This window comes from Triticum urartu, chromosome 3 (genome assembly GCF_003073215.2).
Source record: "Triticum urartu cultivar G1812 chromosome 3, Tu2.1, whole genome shotgun sequence".
Taxonomy (NCBI): domain Eukaryota; kingdom Viridiplantae; phylum Streptophyta; class Magnoliopsida; order Poales; family Poaceae; genus Triticum; species Triticum urartu.
This window is the reverse complement of record NC_053024.1, coordinates 2167629-2186132: the sequence shown is the minus strand read 5'-3', so window position 1 is coordinate 2186132 and position 18504 is coordinate 2167629. Positions and strand designations below refer to the sequence as shown.

Here is an 18504-nt window from a genome sequence, read left to right as displayed (position 1 = left end):
CACACTTGCAAATGAAGCAGGTTGTGCAAAAATCAGTTACAGAAAAATATATAAAAAAACATTTTCAAAATTATATTATACAGAAAAATGTTATTACCCCTAAAAACATTATTACCCCTGAAAAGGATTCTTTGCAAGAAAAACATCTGTTCGAAAAATGATCTTTTTCAAAGAAATGTTCACATTTCATAAAAATGTTGACTATTCTTAAAAAAATATTCCAATTTTTATGTTAACATTACCTTCTATTTTTAAAAATAAAATTTTAACATTTAACATTATCATTGACGTTTATTACAATTGGATATAAAATGGTGCATAATGGCACAGGAAACAGGTTTTATTTTTTTTCGTCCGGTGCAACGCACGGGCATGTGTACTAGTCTATCCCTATATATCTATCCCTAATAATAAAGTACGGATTGACTCCATGGATTCACCGTCACAATACGCTTTCGCCCAATCATATTACGCTTTTACGTTTATGTTTTGGAATTAACCGATGTGGTACTAACGGAACAATTCGTTTTTGCCTCCGTGGTAGCACGATGGCATACTTGGGCCTGCTTTAGTCCAGCCCATACACGTACAATTTTTTATAATCTCTATCTCTATCAGTCACACGTTTTGTTCATTGGGCTTTTTGGGCTAATGGACTCGCCTAAGTCACGTTGCTGCACGCTGCCCCCTCTTTCAGTTTCTCTCACTTCTTCCTTTTTTCCCTAAAGAAAAGAAATTCTAATCTCAATTCCTCTACAACTTAGAGAAGATTTCTTTACAAATTGGAGCAGAGCAAGGGAATCCCGTCAGCTATATTTCGCCTGCGTCACTGCCGAAGACGCAACCCTAGCACATCGAAGGACACCTCGCGAGGAGAGCACGCACGCGGGTTGACGCAGCCGCAGGTTCGCCCCCGCCACCAATTCCCTCTCTTCCTCGCTTCGTGGCGCTGGCACATGCCACCCTCACCCGCGCTGCTGCTGGACGGCGGGGCCTTGTGGCCTGCCTCGCTCGAAGTAGCAACAGGGGGCGACAGAAGCAAAGAAGCCGTCGGTAGTGGGCGGCCGGATGGAGGCCGCGTCGCCATACGAGCACACGGACGATGCTCCTACGGTGGCAGAGGTGATGGCCGGACTCAGAAGTGCTTCAGGGAGGAATTGGATGGGTGGGAGCAGCTGCGGGTGGCGTGCAGCAGGGTCAATGAGATAGTCGGCGATGGGAACACCAGTTTGACGCTGACGTGAGAAAAGCAAAGAACAGAACGATGTGTAGCACCAATTCCTATACTCAAGTTATCTATACACCGACGTGAGAAGCCTTTCCCCTATGTTCGAGGCTCCCAGCACTTCCCCTGCAGCTACCTGGCGAGTTTAAGGCAGATCCGAACGCAGACAACGCAGACAACAGAACATATTATTAGGGGCAACGGTGTGCTAGATGGCATGCTGCTGCTGCCACCCCAGCAAAGTGTACTTCTATAGGCAAGTCGTGGGAGAAACCACCTGAGGGCATGATGAAATTGAATTTTGATAGCTCATTCATGGGGAGTACAGGCGATGTGGGTGTTGTCATGATCCTTCGAGATGCACAAGGACAGATTGTGTTCTCTTCCTGCAGATCATTGCAATGCTGCTGGTCGGCCCTTGAGCCCGAACTATGTGCCTGCTTGGAGGGCATGTCGCTTGCACTAGATTGGAGCCATGTGGATGTTATGGTGGAAACTGAATCAGCTGAACTTGCTGCAATGATAAATAGCTCTTCCCGTGACTGCTCACAGCTCGGACATCTCGTTGAGCAGGTGAAGTATCTCATGAGACAGGGAAGACGGTTTTCCATCAACAAAATCACTCATGAACAGAACCAGCCAGCCACCTGCTAGCTCGCTTTGGGCGCCAAGAAGATCGCACAGTAGTTTGGTTAGGATCGGGTCCTGATGAAATTTTAGGCCTTACCCTTCGGGATTGTAATGTGACAAATACTTAAGCAATACAAATTGTATTATACAATCCTTTTACCCCACAAAAAAAATCCATGGTGAGCTATATAATGTATGGGCTTAGCTTTCAGATTTACTGTCCTGAAGTAGGATTCGAGATGTGACGAGCGATCTGGTTTATAGTGTTGCTGATGGTGTGTTTTAGCACTGATCTTAACCTCTCTTACGGTGGTCATACTTGATGATGGTGTGTTTTAGCGCTGATCTTACCTCTCATACGGTGTTGTCATACTTCTGAACAGAAAAATATGGATCCGGCATCAACTACTTAAACAGGTTTGTTATTTTATTTTCCTCTGTACTTAGCTCGGCCCCTGCTTTATGTACATGGAACAGTATTGGAGGATTCATGAATGGAATGGCTAGATTCTTTCTTGGATGCTCAGATTCTTGACAATCATCCTTTTACTTCACCTTTATAATTATTTGCTACCCAATAAATTGTTAGCATCAAGTTACATGAGTTTTGTATGCAGATATACATAGGCAAAGTGCTTGTCTTTCATGGCATGTGCATGCACTGTGCAATATGAAGCATCACATTCAATTTATTGGTTTTTCTTTGTCTGCTAGCATTGCTTTTTGGCTTCTGCATATCCGAATGCTTGAATGTGTGATAGTCTTGAAAATAGCTAAACTATATTGCAATCTTGTAGGCATAGTCATACATTCTGCTCATTTGTCATATTTCTTCTGTGCATATTGAATCTAAGCATGGTCTATTATGAAATTGTGTAATGTTTGTGTGGTTAAATCACAATTACATATGAGAGTAGCTGGCTGTAACAATGCGGTTAATGCATAATAGCTTATTCATGTTTCCTGTTTTATTGTCAGGCAAATGAGCGTGTTATAAGGAGTTCAAATATGACCCTGGACTGCAGATGGATACCTATTAGTAAACAAAGAAATTGTGTACTGCAAGTCTGAGATCTTCCACTTGCTACACGTGTTGATCCACAGCCAGTTTACTTGCCAGGTAGAACATTAGTTTTAATGCCAATGCAATCATATGTATCTTTCCACTATACTTGCAAAATAGGATCAGCTCGCGGTGCTTGCAAGTTGTTAAAATTTTATCACTCTTCTCCAAACCTCTCATTTTGTCCACCCTTCCTTGTGCCCTGTAGCTTTCATAGCTTTTTCAGTATAAACTACACTAGATAGTAGTAGTTATGTATACATTGTTAGCATAAATCGATGCCGAGTCTTGTGGCTGACTTCCAGCAACAGAAAGACTGGTCCTAAATCCGAAAGTCAATGGTTGACTTCAAGCAATCTGTTGCGACACAATCTCGGATGAGGTTTTTTGTGACCAAAATGAATTTTGACCGCGGTATAAATGTAAACAGCTAATCTCAGCTATGCATGGTTGGATTTTCCATATGTTTATATCAATTATTATTTCTATTCTCAGGTGAATGCTACTGCTGGTAATTGTTTTTTGCTCTGCCATATGTGATATTTACTGGTATTTTCCTTTTGTATCCTTGGTCATCTAAGAATTACTTTATTTGTAATTTATAGTAGTTAGTGACTTCACTGGAATTGAATGCACGTTCTATAATTTCTAAATTGTATGCATACCATTCTACGACTTTATTTTGTCATGGCACGGCATGTAGGTATTTGTTAAAAACTTAAAATGTACAAGAGATGCAGGGTCCTTCGAATAGAAAAATACTTAAAGTTGTATTAAGTCAGCGACAATTAATATGGATCGGAGGGAGTACAAATATCAAATAAGATACCACCCAACAATATGCCTTCTTCTATGAATTAGTGTTATCAAGATGGAAAAAACACATGGTTAGAATGTTATGTGATATTGATTACTAGGAAAGCCGTGAACTGAATAATTTATACATTTCGTAGCCGCTTTGCAGAGATGGCTAGGATGTGATGCTATGATTACAAGAAAAACCATGAACTAAACAATTCATACACTAAATAGCCACTTTGCAAATATGCTTTCACTGAAAGCACAATTCTTCTTCATGCTGGAGTATTTGATGTGGGTACTTATTGGGCTAAGGAGAGAGTGATGAGTTTCCTATCCGTTGCTTAGTTTTTCTCCCGTTGAGCCTGGCGGGTTCACCGTCGCGCCCTTTTTGCAAATAGACCCTCTTACTTTCTAGAAATTGCACCCGCAGTCCCCTCATAAGTCAGACCCGAACCGGTACAGAGGAGAGAAAAGAAGAAAAAAAGCCCAGCGCCCCGCACGATCCTGCCTCCTCGATCTCATCTCCACCTCCATCCTGCCGCCACCTCCTGCCCCGCGCCGCCTCGACCGGGACCGCGCCCCTCCACAAACGACGGCGATGATGGAGCGCGGCGCCCAGCACCTGGCCGACAGATTCGCCGGCTCCCCGCTCCTCGGGGCCAGCCCCTCCCCCGTGCCGGGTCGAGCATCGGCTTGGAGGCCAACACACGAGCACGGGTTCGCTCGATCCGTCCGGGTAGGGCGCCGCCGGCGGTCTTCTTCTCCGGCCATCCGTAGTCGGCAGCCGTTCTTCCTGCTCCCGTGCCTCTGATTTGGATCGAGGTCGCGGTGGTAGTGGTTCGGCGGCGGTGGCGGCGTTGGGAGCAGCGGCGGCGGGTGGTGGGGTCCGGCAGCGGGTGCAGGGGCTATGTCGCGGTGATGGGGAGCTGCAGATCTGTGTCCATGGTCGGACCACCGCGGACAGGGGTTTCTTCCCGGATTGTTGATGAATATACTTGGGGATTCATGATTCTTGCATCCCATGATGTGGAGATTCGTTGGGATTTTGGGCGAGGGAGATGGGGTGTGATTTGGGGGGATCACGCCTCGGATTCTTGGGGTCGCCGGGGATGCGGTGATTGAAGGAGAAGACGGTGGAGGGAGAGAGGGAGGAAGGGAGGAGGAGGGGGAGGCTGCGATGGGACACGTTGGGGATGCCCACTGGACGTTGGTGTCCTTCTGAACACAAATTCATGGAGTGCCCAACCCGGATTTCAAAGGGACTTGGCTGGTTCGATAGTACCAACTCCTTGGGTGCTGATTTTGAGGGGGGCTTCTAGATTGAGATCGAGTGAGAGGGGGTTGACAAGGAGAGAGCAGTCAGGTGGCGGTGGCGGCGGTGACTTGGAGCACAGTCCAGCGACGACGACCGTTCGGGAGCAGGAGCGCGACGGCGGCTGTTCGGGAATAGGAGTGAGATAGCGGCTGGGCATCGCGGGGTTCAGTTGTTGGAGAGGATAAGGGGGACGGCAGCTGCACTCGGCACCATGGGACACCCAACGTGGTTGGAGAGGATAAGGTTGATGGCTGATTTCTTTGTTCGCCTTTGTTGTGGTCAATGGTTTCACATCCTTCTTAATCCCTTGCCATGAGGCAATAAATCGCAAAAGAGCAGACACCACCCTATGCTCCACCTTCCATGTACATGTATTCTTCTTCGGACCCTGAACCAAAGGCTTCTTCCGGTCCTTATCAAGGTACGGCTGATAGGTGGTTTCACCGCAGAGCTCCCTCGCCATCAGTACAGCGATGCTTGATCGATCGTGCCGCAGCTCATCACCTTGCATCGCCCTCCCACCACTGCTTCTCTCTGATCTTGGTCAGATGTTCTGGTTGATGTGCAAGGAGATGAGAGGGCAAGCTAGGGGAATGGAATTAGAGAGACGATTGTAGAGCGGCATCGTTGTTGTCCCTGTTGCTTTATTCTTTTCTTACTCAAGTGGTTACTTTACCTTCATCAGTCCATCTTCACACTTTTGATTGTCTCAGCTTAGCTTGCAGTTCCAGCTTAGATTTGTCAGTTTTATGGGTTAGCCAGATTGTTCAAATATTTGTTGTCCAATTTATTTATAATCTAACTGTGCAAATGTTTGGTTGATTCACAATTTTCTCATCCTTTCACCGCTTGTGTTTATCAGGTCTGGAGATATGAACCAATCACCCAGATACCTTTACTAGGCTGATGCATATGGAGCTTGCAATCAGATCCAAAATATGGAGCTGTCTAACAAAAGCAGGTACTACCACATCTTAGGCTTCAAAAATTTAAGATACATATGGACGTGGGAGTCCACTGATATGTATGTCTTTCAAATACACTTTGAATGGTCCAGGAACAAGATTTTTGTCTGAAGAGTGTGTTTTGTGTCCATATACATTAGTTAGACGTATTTTAATTCTAGATACATCCTTTGTTATCTATTTTGATGACAAGTATTTTCGGACGGAGGGAGTATGTTATTAGAGGATATCTTATTGCGTATTTATTTGGTTAATACTGGGGGGTAGCTACTCTCGCCCCCCTTTCTCTCTGAATGCACCGAAAGGAGTGCCATATAATTGTAATTACTGATTTTACCTTTCACGGTCATGAGTTATGAGTCATGAAAGTAGAAAATTATTTTACAAGGTCAGGGCAGTGCCACAATATGAACCAATGTATCTGGACTTGCTACCAGGTTTAGACGACTTGAAGTGAGGATGAATAATGCACATTTTAAACATATGGTGATCCGAACTATCAGTATGTTCCCTGCTGCTACTGAATAGATGTTTTTCTAGCTTATAACAATTTGAATTATCGATCAACATGTACTTGCCTGCCCAGTCGTTGTTTGTATAATTACATATCCTAATTGTAAAACTTCCTGCCATACTACAGACTTTATGGTTTGAAGATGACATGTATGCAATGTGTGATCTGCACTGATGAGACGTTGGAGGGGCAAGTACTGCACTTGGTTCAGTGCATATACAAGATGGTAGAAAAAAGGGTGTGATAATGTAGTTATAGCTTTGCACGACGAATAGCATGAGGTTTGGCCTATAACTTTGTTCGGTAGGGTTGGGAAATTCTGAATGATTTTCTTGACTGAACAATATGTATCCGTACAATAATTGCTCCTTTGTTTGTATATATATTTGTTTGATTTGCTCCCCTTCCTTCATGCTCTGTATAGAACAACGTGGCACAAAGTACTGCAAGCCTCCCTGTATGGTAAAAAACTCGGTAATTGTCCTTTTAGTTTATTTTTCAACCAGTTCTTAAGATGATCTTAGATTAATAGTATGTAGAATTTTGATGTCAAGCCTCACATATCTGATCAACTGGTATGATGCATATTGTGATGTGTAGTATATAGATTAAAAGCAAGCGTACCATCCATGACAAGCATATGTTGAATTCACGGTTGTTTCCCAGTGTAGTTCTGAATCTCATGCTAATGATCTGTGACTCTGAGTTGCACTTTTATTGCTTAAAAGTTGATTGCGCATCCAGGGCACCATTATTGATGGCAAGTCAATTGCAGAGGACATAAAGTTACCGATTGCTGAACAATTTCGTCGAATGAAAAAGGCAGTTGCACATGTTCCTGGATTAGCTATTGTATTGGTAGGCGATAGAAGGGACTCTCAATCCCATGTGGGATTTAAACTGAAGGGTTGTGAGGAAGATGGGATAAAATCTTTGTTGTCGGAGTTGCCTTAGAACTGCACAAAAGACGAGGTGGTGGATTCAGCATCAAGATTAAGTGGAGATCTATCTGTTCATCGCATCCTTGTGCCGCTACCACTACCACAAGTAATGTATTGTACTACCTCATGCACTAAAGCATCTTCCATGCAAAAAAAACTTGGCTCTTTTTATTCTTTAGTATTTTTTCTAATTTACTTTTCACAGGGGGCCGATGAGCCCGGGCTCAGAAATTGATATTTGGATGTAATGGTCTTTGTTTTAGTATTTTTTTTCCAGCCAAAAACTGTTGCCAAAAGTGGGAGACGGCTCATAGGAGAGGGGAAAATTGTTTCTTGTGCCCAACGTATAGTAGAAATCATCAGCTGTTGTTTGTTCAAAAAGCATGAACTTTACTTCTGCAAGAACAATTCAATATCAGACTGCATTTTCATTGTTTCAAACAGTTTAGCTACACTTATACAGAGTTCAATTCAAAGTGAACGTTGATTCAAGACAGTAAGATAGATCACACTTCATTATTTTGTGAAAGAAATGCACCTATATGTGCTAGTATATTATTAATAATAAAGCACGGATTGAGGTTGTCGGGTTCACCGTCGCGCACGTTTTGCAAAAAAGTCCCTCAAGTTGATAAGAATCAACCCGCAGTCCACCGTAGCCAGATGCAAGTGAAAAAAAAAACGGTCCGTACGCTGAACTGACTCGCCTGTCGTTGACTCTCGATAAGATTGTTGCCCCGCACGAGGGTTTCTTCGGCGGCCGCGCCCCCATCCCTCTGCTGCCGCCCTGCGGTGCCTGTCCTCGGTCTGCGGTCGCCAAATACGGACGAGATCGACAGGATCCGCCGCATCTCGCGCAACACCCAGCCGCTGCTGCTCATCGGCCATGCAGGGAGCACGGACGAGCTGCTCGTCGACATCCATCCCACAGCACCGCCGAAGACGGTGCGCCAGCCTCCTCGACAGCGCGCGGCTCCTACTTGCCACACGGTATGCCGCCTGCCCGCCGCTTCCCTGGATCCCACTCCCCCTACCATAATATTCCTATTTTAAGGCATGCAAAGTGTTTGATGAAATTTGACAGTAAAATTGTTTTCTGTGCTGGCCGGTAGAACGGCCGCGTCGCCAAGCTGCAGCGGGTGCCGCGGCGGACGAGGCACCGCTTGTGTCAGAGCCCGAAGCGCCCGTGGAGCTGGCACGGTGGTGGCTCTGCTGTATGTGGGAGCTCGGTTCCGTCCTCAACTTCCTCCACGTGCGTGTCCCTTTTCTACCATCATACCCTACCCCCAGCGGCCGGCAGATCGGCGTACTGGGTTTGCTTCTTCGCTTAGGGTTCTAGGAATTTACTGCTAATCTTTAGTTTTCTTGCATTAACTATTTGAGCACATGGTACAGTAGCAGCATGGCTGATGTCTGCTATTTCATCGCTGGAACATACTTCATTCATTGATTTACTAGAGTAGATTTGATTGGCACTGTATTTGATCACATGCTCTGCTTAGGCAATACATGTTGTTCAGCCAGCATCTCTAGGATTGGTTATGTTGGAAACAATTTAATGCCAGTATTGATATTCCATTCACTAAACTAACAGAGATCCAAACTGCAGGTTGCAGAAGGTGATGTACCAATAGTTGCATCACATGGCTTAGTCCTGTACATGAGAATTGCTTGATCAGATATTCAGATTCAGTCTTATCTTCATAGTTTTTCTAATTGTTTGATCTTGTGCAGAGCTGAAATTGAATTGTACAAGGAGCTTGAACCATCGACTCGCTTACTGATCTTGAAAGCAATATGCGACATACGTGTCGAGGTCCGTGCTATTGCCATCCTAGGGAGGCAATGAAGTTCTTCAAAGTGCCAATCTTTCAAAATGTGCATTGCGGTAGAGAACTGTTACACCATTTTGATGTTGTATGTCTCAATTGTGTTTTGTGTTAAGTATATCAATCCTAACTTGGACTGACAGTTTGAACCGAGTTCCATTATGTTGATTCAGATTGTTAGAAAGCTTATTTCACTATGCCGAGAAGCAATACAGGGGCATGAAGCAAGCGAGCAGGTGTGTGCAGCGACCTGCTACTGCACTAATAGCCTTGACAGAGCACCGAGGCCGGCTCGACAGGGCATGCCGCCTGCCGGTGGACACCTGGATGTGCGCGTCGGAGATGGACCCGCTTCATTGCCTCTGCAGCCTAGACAGAGCTCCGCCAGTGCTGGTGATGGCGCTCTCCATCTACTTTCTCCACCGGCTATCAGAGAGTAGAGATCATATCGTGGATTTGTTTTTTCTTCAGAGACGTGCTCCCGTCGTTGTTGGCTGTCGAATTTGCAATGCAATCCATCCCTATGTCGATGTCTTAACCACTTCGTACTTCTGCACAATCCGCAGAACATAGCAGCTGCCGCAATTTACCCATTGATTTCTTGGAGTGATCCAAACCTAGGAAAGCCTGCTACTTGTGCAAGCAACAGGGTAAGAAGTTTCAGTTTTCTTACTAATGCACCTCAATTTGAAAGGTTAGAACATTTTATTCACCCGTCCTATTTTTTATCTATACTGATGATCATTTTTTCATCTCTGTGATCTTCTTTGCTCCAGTTGTGTTAATACTTTGTTTGCACGTCAGTGGAAATTAAAATTTCTTGCTACCATGAGAGTTACTCCATGTCAGTATGTACATGCAGATGTAAGCAATGGAGAAACTCGTGCAGATGATGATTGAAGCATTCTTCACGAATTTTCCAACCTAAACTGGCTACAGAGTTGGGGAAAAGACGAGTCTAGGCTCTTGATGAACACATCTTCTTTCCCAGATGACTAACAGTTGGCACCTCTATACATTACATCAGGCCAACGCTACAAAGCCCCTGTATGCCTCTGCCTGCCTGCCTCAATGGACATTCCGGTCACAAAAAAGTAGATAAAAATACTAATCAGTTTGTCAAAATACATGTTGGTTATCTTATGAACAAGTATAGCTGTCAGCAGAGTACAAGAAAATATGTTTCAATTTTTCCATGAAGCAAACTTATATTATGATTATCACATTTTGATCTTGGAGTAATGGTCGACTTCAGTAGATGTTACTGCAGTATACACCAGTCCCGTATTTCTACCTACAAGTCTGAGCTCCATCGGGATAATCAGATTAGTGTATCACAACCTTGATGTTTTTAAACATGCATATTTTGTAGTTATTTTAGTATTATGCAGAATGCATATCTATCCCTCGAATTTATGTATAAATTCTGCAATTTCTTGGCATTTCAGGTTTGGGAATATTTGACTCAGAGCTTTTGCTGAATGGTATTGTCGTCCAGAAGTTAGAGTTCGAAAGGCATGTCCTGGTGCTCCTCACGTTCTGGGATGATCAATCTCCTATTATACATGGCGACGTACACAGGACAAGCCCAAGCTAGCTGATTAAAAGGCACACAATCTGTGTACGCAACAAGAGTTGTTGGCGGCTAAAATCATGAAGCAACGGACTAACAAATTGTGGCCAGCATACACGCAGGCAAAGATAGCCAATGTATTTGCATGTTTTCTTGACTTAGACTACAATGCATTTTCCATGAAATAAATTATCTTGCCATCTGCTCTTTAGATACAGACATAGAATAGATTAAATGTATAGATGTCGGCACAAATTTCAAATTTTGGGACGTAACCAAAATAGTTGGCTAAACTTTGGGAGACAAAGAGAATAATTGTAGTTGTGTACAACGAGAAACTCCCTTTCTTTTGAAATCATAGTCTGAAATCATACTATATAAGAGGGTACTTTTGCAACATGTGCATTTTCTTACTTCCGAAATCATACTATATCTTCCCTAATTAATAATAAAGCAGTTACTGCTTCTGGTCGTCCGTCGTCGCTAGCGATTTTGCATAAAAGTCCCTTGGTTTATAAGAAATTAACCCGCAGTCCCTGTTTTAGTAGGTCTCTATATAACGTTTCAATTTTACAAAAAAGCCCCTCTAATCCCGCACGGGCGCGAAGCGGACCGCGCCGCCGCCCGCAGCTCCCGCCTGCCCTCGCTCCCCTCGCGCCCGCAAGCTCCCGCCTGCCCTCGCTCCCCTCGCGTCCGCAAGCCGCCTCGCCGGCGACCCCACCCCTCCGCCCCGCCCCGCCGTCGGCGACCTTCACCGCCAGACCTTCGTCTGCTTCGCCGCCTCGCCCCTCTCGCCTCTCCTCCTTCTTCTCAATCTCCTCTCACCTCTCTCCCTCTTTCTTGCTGGACAGGGGCCTCCATGGTGCCGCCGACCCTCAATCTCGCCGGATCCGGCCGCCCCCACGCCAAATCCGCCGCAAATGGATCCACCCCCGGCCGGATCCGACCGGGCCCCGCTGTCGTTGCCACCGGAGCGCTCCTCCTCCCCACCGTGGCACATCCTCTCTAGGTCGCCGGATCCAGTGCCATGCCGGCCACGGCCAGAGTTGGAGGAGCTGTTGTCTACTACCTTTCCCTAAAGCGGTGAGCCCTCTACAATGGAGACGACGTCGTCTCGTCGTGCACACCACGGGGGTTAACGGCAGAGCAGAAGCCCGCGCCCCTACTCCCCACCGCGCCATATCCTCTCCAGGTCACCGGATCAGGCGGAGATCCCTGCCAGCCGATGATGAATCATACCCTTCATATCTATACATCCCCACCCCCCTCAAGAGAAATCTGGAGGCAAGAATAGGTTTAAGTTCTCCCACGGCTGCTCTTCTAATTTTTTACTTAAATTAGGTAAAGATTTGCTTGTTCTCTCTCTGCAATTCAAATGTGCTAGACGCTTGAAATACTTAACCTCATTTGGTTTAGAGAAATAAATAATTCACACAGATAGTAGAATACTTAGACGACTTTGAGAAACTTTGGTCATTAAAACTGAGGATATATGAGTGAGCATAGAAGAACACAAGTCTATTCAAAGCAACAGAATGTAGTAGTTACTTAACAGGCCAGATTAGTTTCTGTAGTTACCTATTTTTGCTCTGTCAAAGTGTAAGATAATGTTCATCTCAATCCAAGAGGTGTAAATGATCATGCCATCTAATAATGGTATCGATGTTTGGCTTTGTTTGGCGACTGGAATTTTCTATTTCGAAAAGTTACTGGTGATGGTACATCAGAATCGGCAAACTCTACAGGGTTTAAGCAAGTGGTACTAAAAAGTACTTCTAGAAATTTACAATGCCTAGGTGGTTTGATGTTCCATGTTCATCACTTTTGCGAATACTTTGATAGGACTAAATGAATAACAGAACCCTTTGTGCTCTATATGATTTACCGAGAGGATTGGGCTAGGAGTTAGTTTAATTTGTATGTTAGGACAAAGATGATTCAGTGATGAAATTACAGTTGCTAATTCAATGTATAGATCCTACTCTGTACACATTGACATTCTTATCAGCAATTTAATATGTCCTATCTTTTTGACCTTGGAACAGTAGGGGAGCCCCCTATGGTATTTTAATATGACCTATCTCATTCGCCGTTATTTCTGCTGAAGATTATTTGAAATTATCAGGCAGTGGCCCTCTTCAAGTCCTACTTTGGTGGAACTTTTGATCAAGATGCTATCAGGAATAACTTGGTGCTAATATACAAACTTCTTGATGGTAAGGGCACATCCAGTTTTGGACTTTGCTTGCTGCTTCACTTTCCACCATGGAATGTTTTTTGTTTGTAATATTGACTCTGTGCAACAGTGCAGAGATTATGGACTTTGGTTATCCTCAGAATCTCTCACCTAAATTTTTGAAGTTATACATAACCCAGGAACGTGTACGGTCGCCATTTTCCTCCAAGGTCAGGAGTATATGAATAATGAGTCTGCTGTATTGGATTTACAAAAATAATTATGTATGTTCCTATTTATTTTCTAGGTAAGTAACTAAATCACATATCCTTTTCTCTATATTGATAGCCTTCAGATAAGCCTGTTCTAAATGCGACCCTGCAAGTTATCGGTGTTGTTGGTTGGAGAAGAGATGGTATTGTGTACAAGAAGAATGAGGTATTTGAATTAAATTGTAGGGAGGCTTCAGTTGTATTCAGAAAAAAAACATAGCACCAACATTTATAATGGTCCTAGGTTCCTATCAGAGCGGGGGCTACTAGCAATGCCATCATCCTACATACATTTTAAAATGCATCTCAGTTCTAATACATATTGTACATGAACCAGCATTCGTGTTAGAACAATGGCCCATATTTTCCTCTGTTTTTGTTTCTTTGTTGTCTTTAATGTCATCTCATTTTTACATTCTGTTCTTCTCGCATGTTAGGTTTTCTTGGACATTATTGAGAGCATAAACCTTCTTATGTCTTCTAAAGGGATTTTATGGACCATCAAATTTTACTTATCTGGTCTGAGGTTTCTCGTGTCTTTCCTGTTCAGCTATTTGATGTCCATTGTGTATATTTCTTACATTTCTGCAGGGCGTGTTCTATGATGTGACGTGACTGGAAAGATTCCAATGAAGTGTTTCCTTTATGGAATGCGCCTATCTGAAGTTGGGAATAAATGCCAAAATTTAAATGGCTTAGTAACATCATTTTTTCTTTGGGATGTGTGTCTCCTATTGAGTGTCATGGCTATTGGCATTCTTATATTCAACATAAAAATGTATTCATAGCTTTTTCAGGCTATTGGCATTCTTATATTCAGCATAAAAATATATTCATAGCTTTTTCAGAGTACGCATAAATGCTCAATAAACTATTGCATAGAATTTTAATTAAGCGACATGTGAGAATTTTTCTGGTTATAACCTTTAAGAGGAAATTAGTTTATTTTGGTAGTATGTGTCTCCTAACTTGAATGAATGCAAACTTTGTATGTTAAGGTTATAAGCACGCTTACTTGGATGGTTGGATGCACAAACCTCTAACCACATTAGTGAACTACAGTGTCATTTTTCTGGCCCTGTAAAATTGTAATTATGCATATTCAATGCGACATTTGCACGCTGTAATTCTATATTCGGTGCTAATATGCTCGCTACCATGTTGGTCTTCTGAAGCCTTCATCTCTGCAGGGTCAAACTTTTGATTTTGGCACTTAGTAAACTACATCTTGTGCATTGGAGGAGGTAGCCCCTGGACTGGTGAAGACGTGAAGGGCGACACGAGGAGGCTTGCGGTGGTCGTTCCAGGAGCATCTCTTCGACAAGTAGCAGTGCACTACGTTGGACAGCTACCAACCGAGACGGCCGGCTGCCTGACAAGGACACCATTTCTGGTCTTACAGTCCTGGAGCGGTGAGCATCTGAGCTTCCATCACCGATCTGAATAACAAACTTGCGGCGCTCCTTAGCGTCACTGATTGAAACATTAGCAACAACAATACTTGCTTCAGGTGTGTGCTCCTCCAATCAATATATTTACAACTGTGTGTCACACGCTGTTTATTGATGAAATTCAGGATAGACACCTTAGCGTCACTGATTGTAGCATTGTCCATCTAATCTTCCTTTTTCTGTTCATAATACTTGATATGTCTGATTACTAGGCTTAAGGAGTAAAGAACGGCAAGCATGGATGACAGAGGGACAACACCTGCTCCAAATTTGAAAAATCCAGGAGGTTTACAACAGGCATGCAAGGTCCTCGAAAAGTTCAAGTAAGTGCTATACGTGACGTAGAGGAGAATGCTATGTAGGACATGCACATGTAGTTGCTGCTTCTAAAGAACGGCACAAGTTTGGACCAAACGCTGGGAGAATACAAAAGGTATAATTGCATAAAGTTTACTACTGTAATAGATCCAGGTTGCAGTGATGAAGAGGACAATGATGTGTAGGACATAGTGGTCGTTACTTCTATAGATTCAGAAGGATGCAGGTTCGGATCAATTGTCAAGATGATACAAAAGGTGTTGCACAAATTTTACATACTACGTTGGGTGATTTGTTTGGCATTCATTCTCTGTTATGCCTGATGCATGTGTCTTAAGCCTACTAATAACTTTTTGGATCAATGGTAAATCTACTGAACAAACTCCTGTCTTATCCCTATTGTGTGTCTTAAGGTTAATCTATTCATGGTTAGTTTTCCTTACTGTACAAATGTCTTCTCTTTTTTGTATATTTTCTCTTCTCTGTCCTTTACGGTAATATAGACCGTGCTCACATTGTTGCAGCTTGCAATTAGTTCTAGATTTGTTCATGAGTGTCATTCGAGGTCAGAGTAAATATTTTGGCAGAGTAAACAATGATGGAAGTGTCATACAATTTCGTCTTATATAGCTATAACAATTTTGATACATATTTTTATCTGATTAACTTGCACTTCTGCACCACCATAACAAGCGGTGGAGATCTGCCTCTTTGTTTTCAATTAATGTGAGAACTTCTAGCCTTCTAGAACAAGAGTGGTAGCTTCTTTAACTTTGTGTTGTAACAAATATTGTATATGGTCAATCCAGGATGAAAATCTACTTATTAACTTTGTTAATCTGGTTACAGTCAATCTAGGGGGTGCTTCTTTCGCTTCGGTATTTATCAGTAATATTGGTAGTTCTCTGTAGTACTCTGTATTAGTTTTTACCTCTTTGTCCTTCATGATTGCTTAGTTGCATTGTTTTTGCTTCTGACTATACTGCTCTGCTACAGATGATAGCGCCATTTGATAAACGTTTGGAAATTCAAGCCTGGTCTTGTTCCGCAACATGTGACCTTCTACTTCTTAATGGACTTTAAGTTTTAGTCACCCTTATATCGTTAGGTAATATAACAAGGTTATTGTTTAGATCATATAATCAAGCATGTCTGCTTATCGAAAAGTTAAGCTTTCCCACCTTGCACGCAACTGCTACCATTATTGCTTAGAAGAGGCAACTTAGTGATACAATCTCTTGACTATAAGGCAGTTAGTGATTGCCATGTTTGTTGAATTAAAGTTTCACCTGTCAGATCAGTTTACACACATTGAATTTTACTTAGTGTGCCTCTAAGGTTTTACCTTCTACAAAGCTATAGCACCTACAGGTGATCCGCCTTTTCTTCTTCTAGATCCCCCTGTGTGTGTATAATCTTCTTCTAGATCCCCCTGTGTGTGTATAATCGACAGACATTGTCCTTCTAATTTCTTTTTCCAGTAGATGATTGTGGACAAAGTTTCCAATCCATGCCTTTTTGCTATACTAATTTTTTTGGGTGATGCAGCATAAGTTATATAATTGCTGCACTTAAGTAACTGATTTATCTGGCAATAGATTGTCACAATGATAGCTCTAACCTTTGTGCCAACAATCTGAAAATTGTAGCATTATGCTTTAATATTTTTTAATGTTCTTTAGGTGGTTGTTTCTCAGAAGTAGTACACTTGGCATAGCTTTTCAGAAGACAACAGTTCAGTAGGAAGCAAGTGAATGAAACATTTTCGTTGTTTTCTACTCCATAGTTATGTACAAACACACAAGTGGTGCTTAAACATTTTGTTGCTATTTATCCTTTCATGAGCCGGATGTGCCATTGACAGCGGTGGCAAGCCTGGATTAGTTGGATTCAGAAGGTGGATTGAATTACCAAGTTGTTTTACCACCATGATATTTTTTTAAAATTTTGAACATTTCTTCAATTTGTGAATAAATTTAAAAAAACACTTTCTTGCATTTCTTAATAAATTTTCAAAATCATGCGATGAAATGTGAACAAAATATGGTCATAGCTATTGAAGATTATGATTTTTTTTTCTCCCGTTGCAACGCACGGGCCCTTTTGCTAGTATTATTTAAAAAATGTCGTGCACACAACGTTTCTTGGCCGATATGCACATGACACTCTACTTGAGTGGGGTAGAAGTGCTGGCCAACTGCATCCGATGGTTGCCACAGCGTGTCGACCATAAATCAGACACAGTTTTGTGGTTCTCATGGCACTGTTCTATTATTTTCTCCCTTCCCCTCTCATCTTCTTGATTTTGAATAGTTTATATATTAATTCAAGCTCAGCCTTACCTTCAAGCCTTAAAATTATTGTTCTGCCAGGTTTAGACAGAGCTGGTGGACAGGAAGCCAATGGGCTACATTTTAGCTCTTTAATTTGTTCATGCTTGTCTTATGCTGATAAGTTTTTTCTTCCTTTGTTTCCTAGGAAAAAGTAATCAAACAATCCCACTCGCAACTGCGACATAGCATTAATTACACATGAACGCTCATCCCCTCTTGAAAATTTCCAATTAGTTTAGTACTACCTTTTTATGCAGGTAAACAATCTGTTGATTGTGTGTAGGATAAGCTGTGACGTGTGTTGGGCGTTGTGTTGAAATAGAGGACATGGACGCGTTGTTGTGTGGGAGACGAGGGTGTGTGTGTTTGGCGTACAGGCCTATGATATATTTTATTTTTCCCGTTGCAACGCACGGGCATGTTTCCTAGTCCCTAATAATAAAGTACGAATTGACTCCGTGGGTTTATCGTCACAATACGCTTTCTTTATATGAATTTACGCTTTCAGTTTAAATTTAAAACATATACGCGAGGTGGTACTAAAGCGTTGATAGATTTCGCTCGGATCGTTCGGCACCAAGAAAACGAATGAAACAACCCATCGAGAAAAGGCCAAGCGAAGAAACAGCCCATATCAACCGCGGAGCCTCTCCACCGTCATGTTCCACATGGGCACGCAGTTGAACTGGTACTTGACGCCGGTGAACGCTGAGAAGCCGAAGTAGGCCCGCTTGCCGAGGAGCACTGCCGAGAGGTCAGCGGTGCGTCGAGCAAGGCCACGCCGTGGCGACGTACGCGCGCGCGCTGCGACGCACCGTCGTAGTTGACCCAGACCATGTAGAAGCCGTCGTTGACCGTGGTGTCGATGGGGGCGAGCTGGATGCTGAAGGGCGTGAGCGAGGTGGCGTGGGTGCAGCGGACGCCGTTCACGTCGAGGCCGACATGGTTGTCATCGAGGTTGTAGGGCTGCTTCACCGTGTCCAGCTCCACGGCCGCGAACCCGTTGGCGGGGTTGCCGTCCATGGACGCATTGGTGAGGCCTAGGTACCCGCCGTGGCTGCCGGGGGGCAGGCCGCCGCCGCCGTTGCTGGACGCGAC

At 43.4% G+C, this 18504-nt stretch overlaps 1 protein-coding gene and 1 long non-coding RNA gene across 2 annotated transcripts; both read left to right on the top strand.

Moving 5' to 3' along the window:
• The first annotated feature begins 3812 nt into the window (after window positions 1–3812).
• On the top strand, window positions 3813–6920 carry LOC125542255. The gene is made up of 2 exons (XR_007297828.1): window positions 3813–5995; window positions 6640–6920. It is a non-coding gene; the product is annotated as an uncharacterized LOC125542255 (long non-coding RNA).
• Window positions 6921–7666: 746 nt separating this feature from the next.
• LOC125542214 lies at window positions 7667–15379 on the top strand. Its single transcript, XM_048705163.1, has 10 exons — window positions 7667–7698; window positions 8183–8444; window positions 8567–8706; window positions 9189–9270; window positions 9457–9676; window positions 9755–10330; window positions 10732–13072; window positions 13163–13262; window positions 13381–14814; window positions 14968–15379. Exons 1-6 carry the CDS (start codon window positions 7667–7669, stop codon window positions 10042–10044), a joined length of 1026 nt encoding a protein of 341 aa, XP_048561120.1. The 3' UTR covers window positions 10045–10330; window positions 10732–13072; window positions 13163–13262; window positions 13381–14814; window positions 14968–15379.
• Window positions 15380–18504: the final 3125 nt, after the last annotated feature.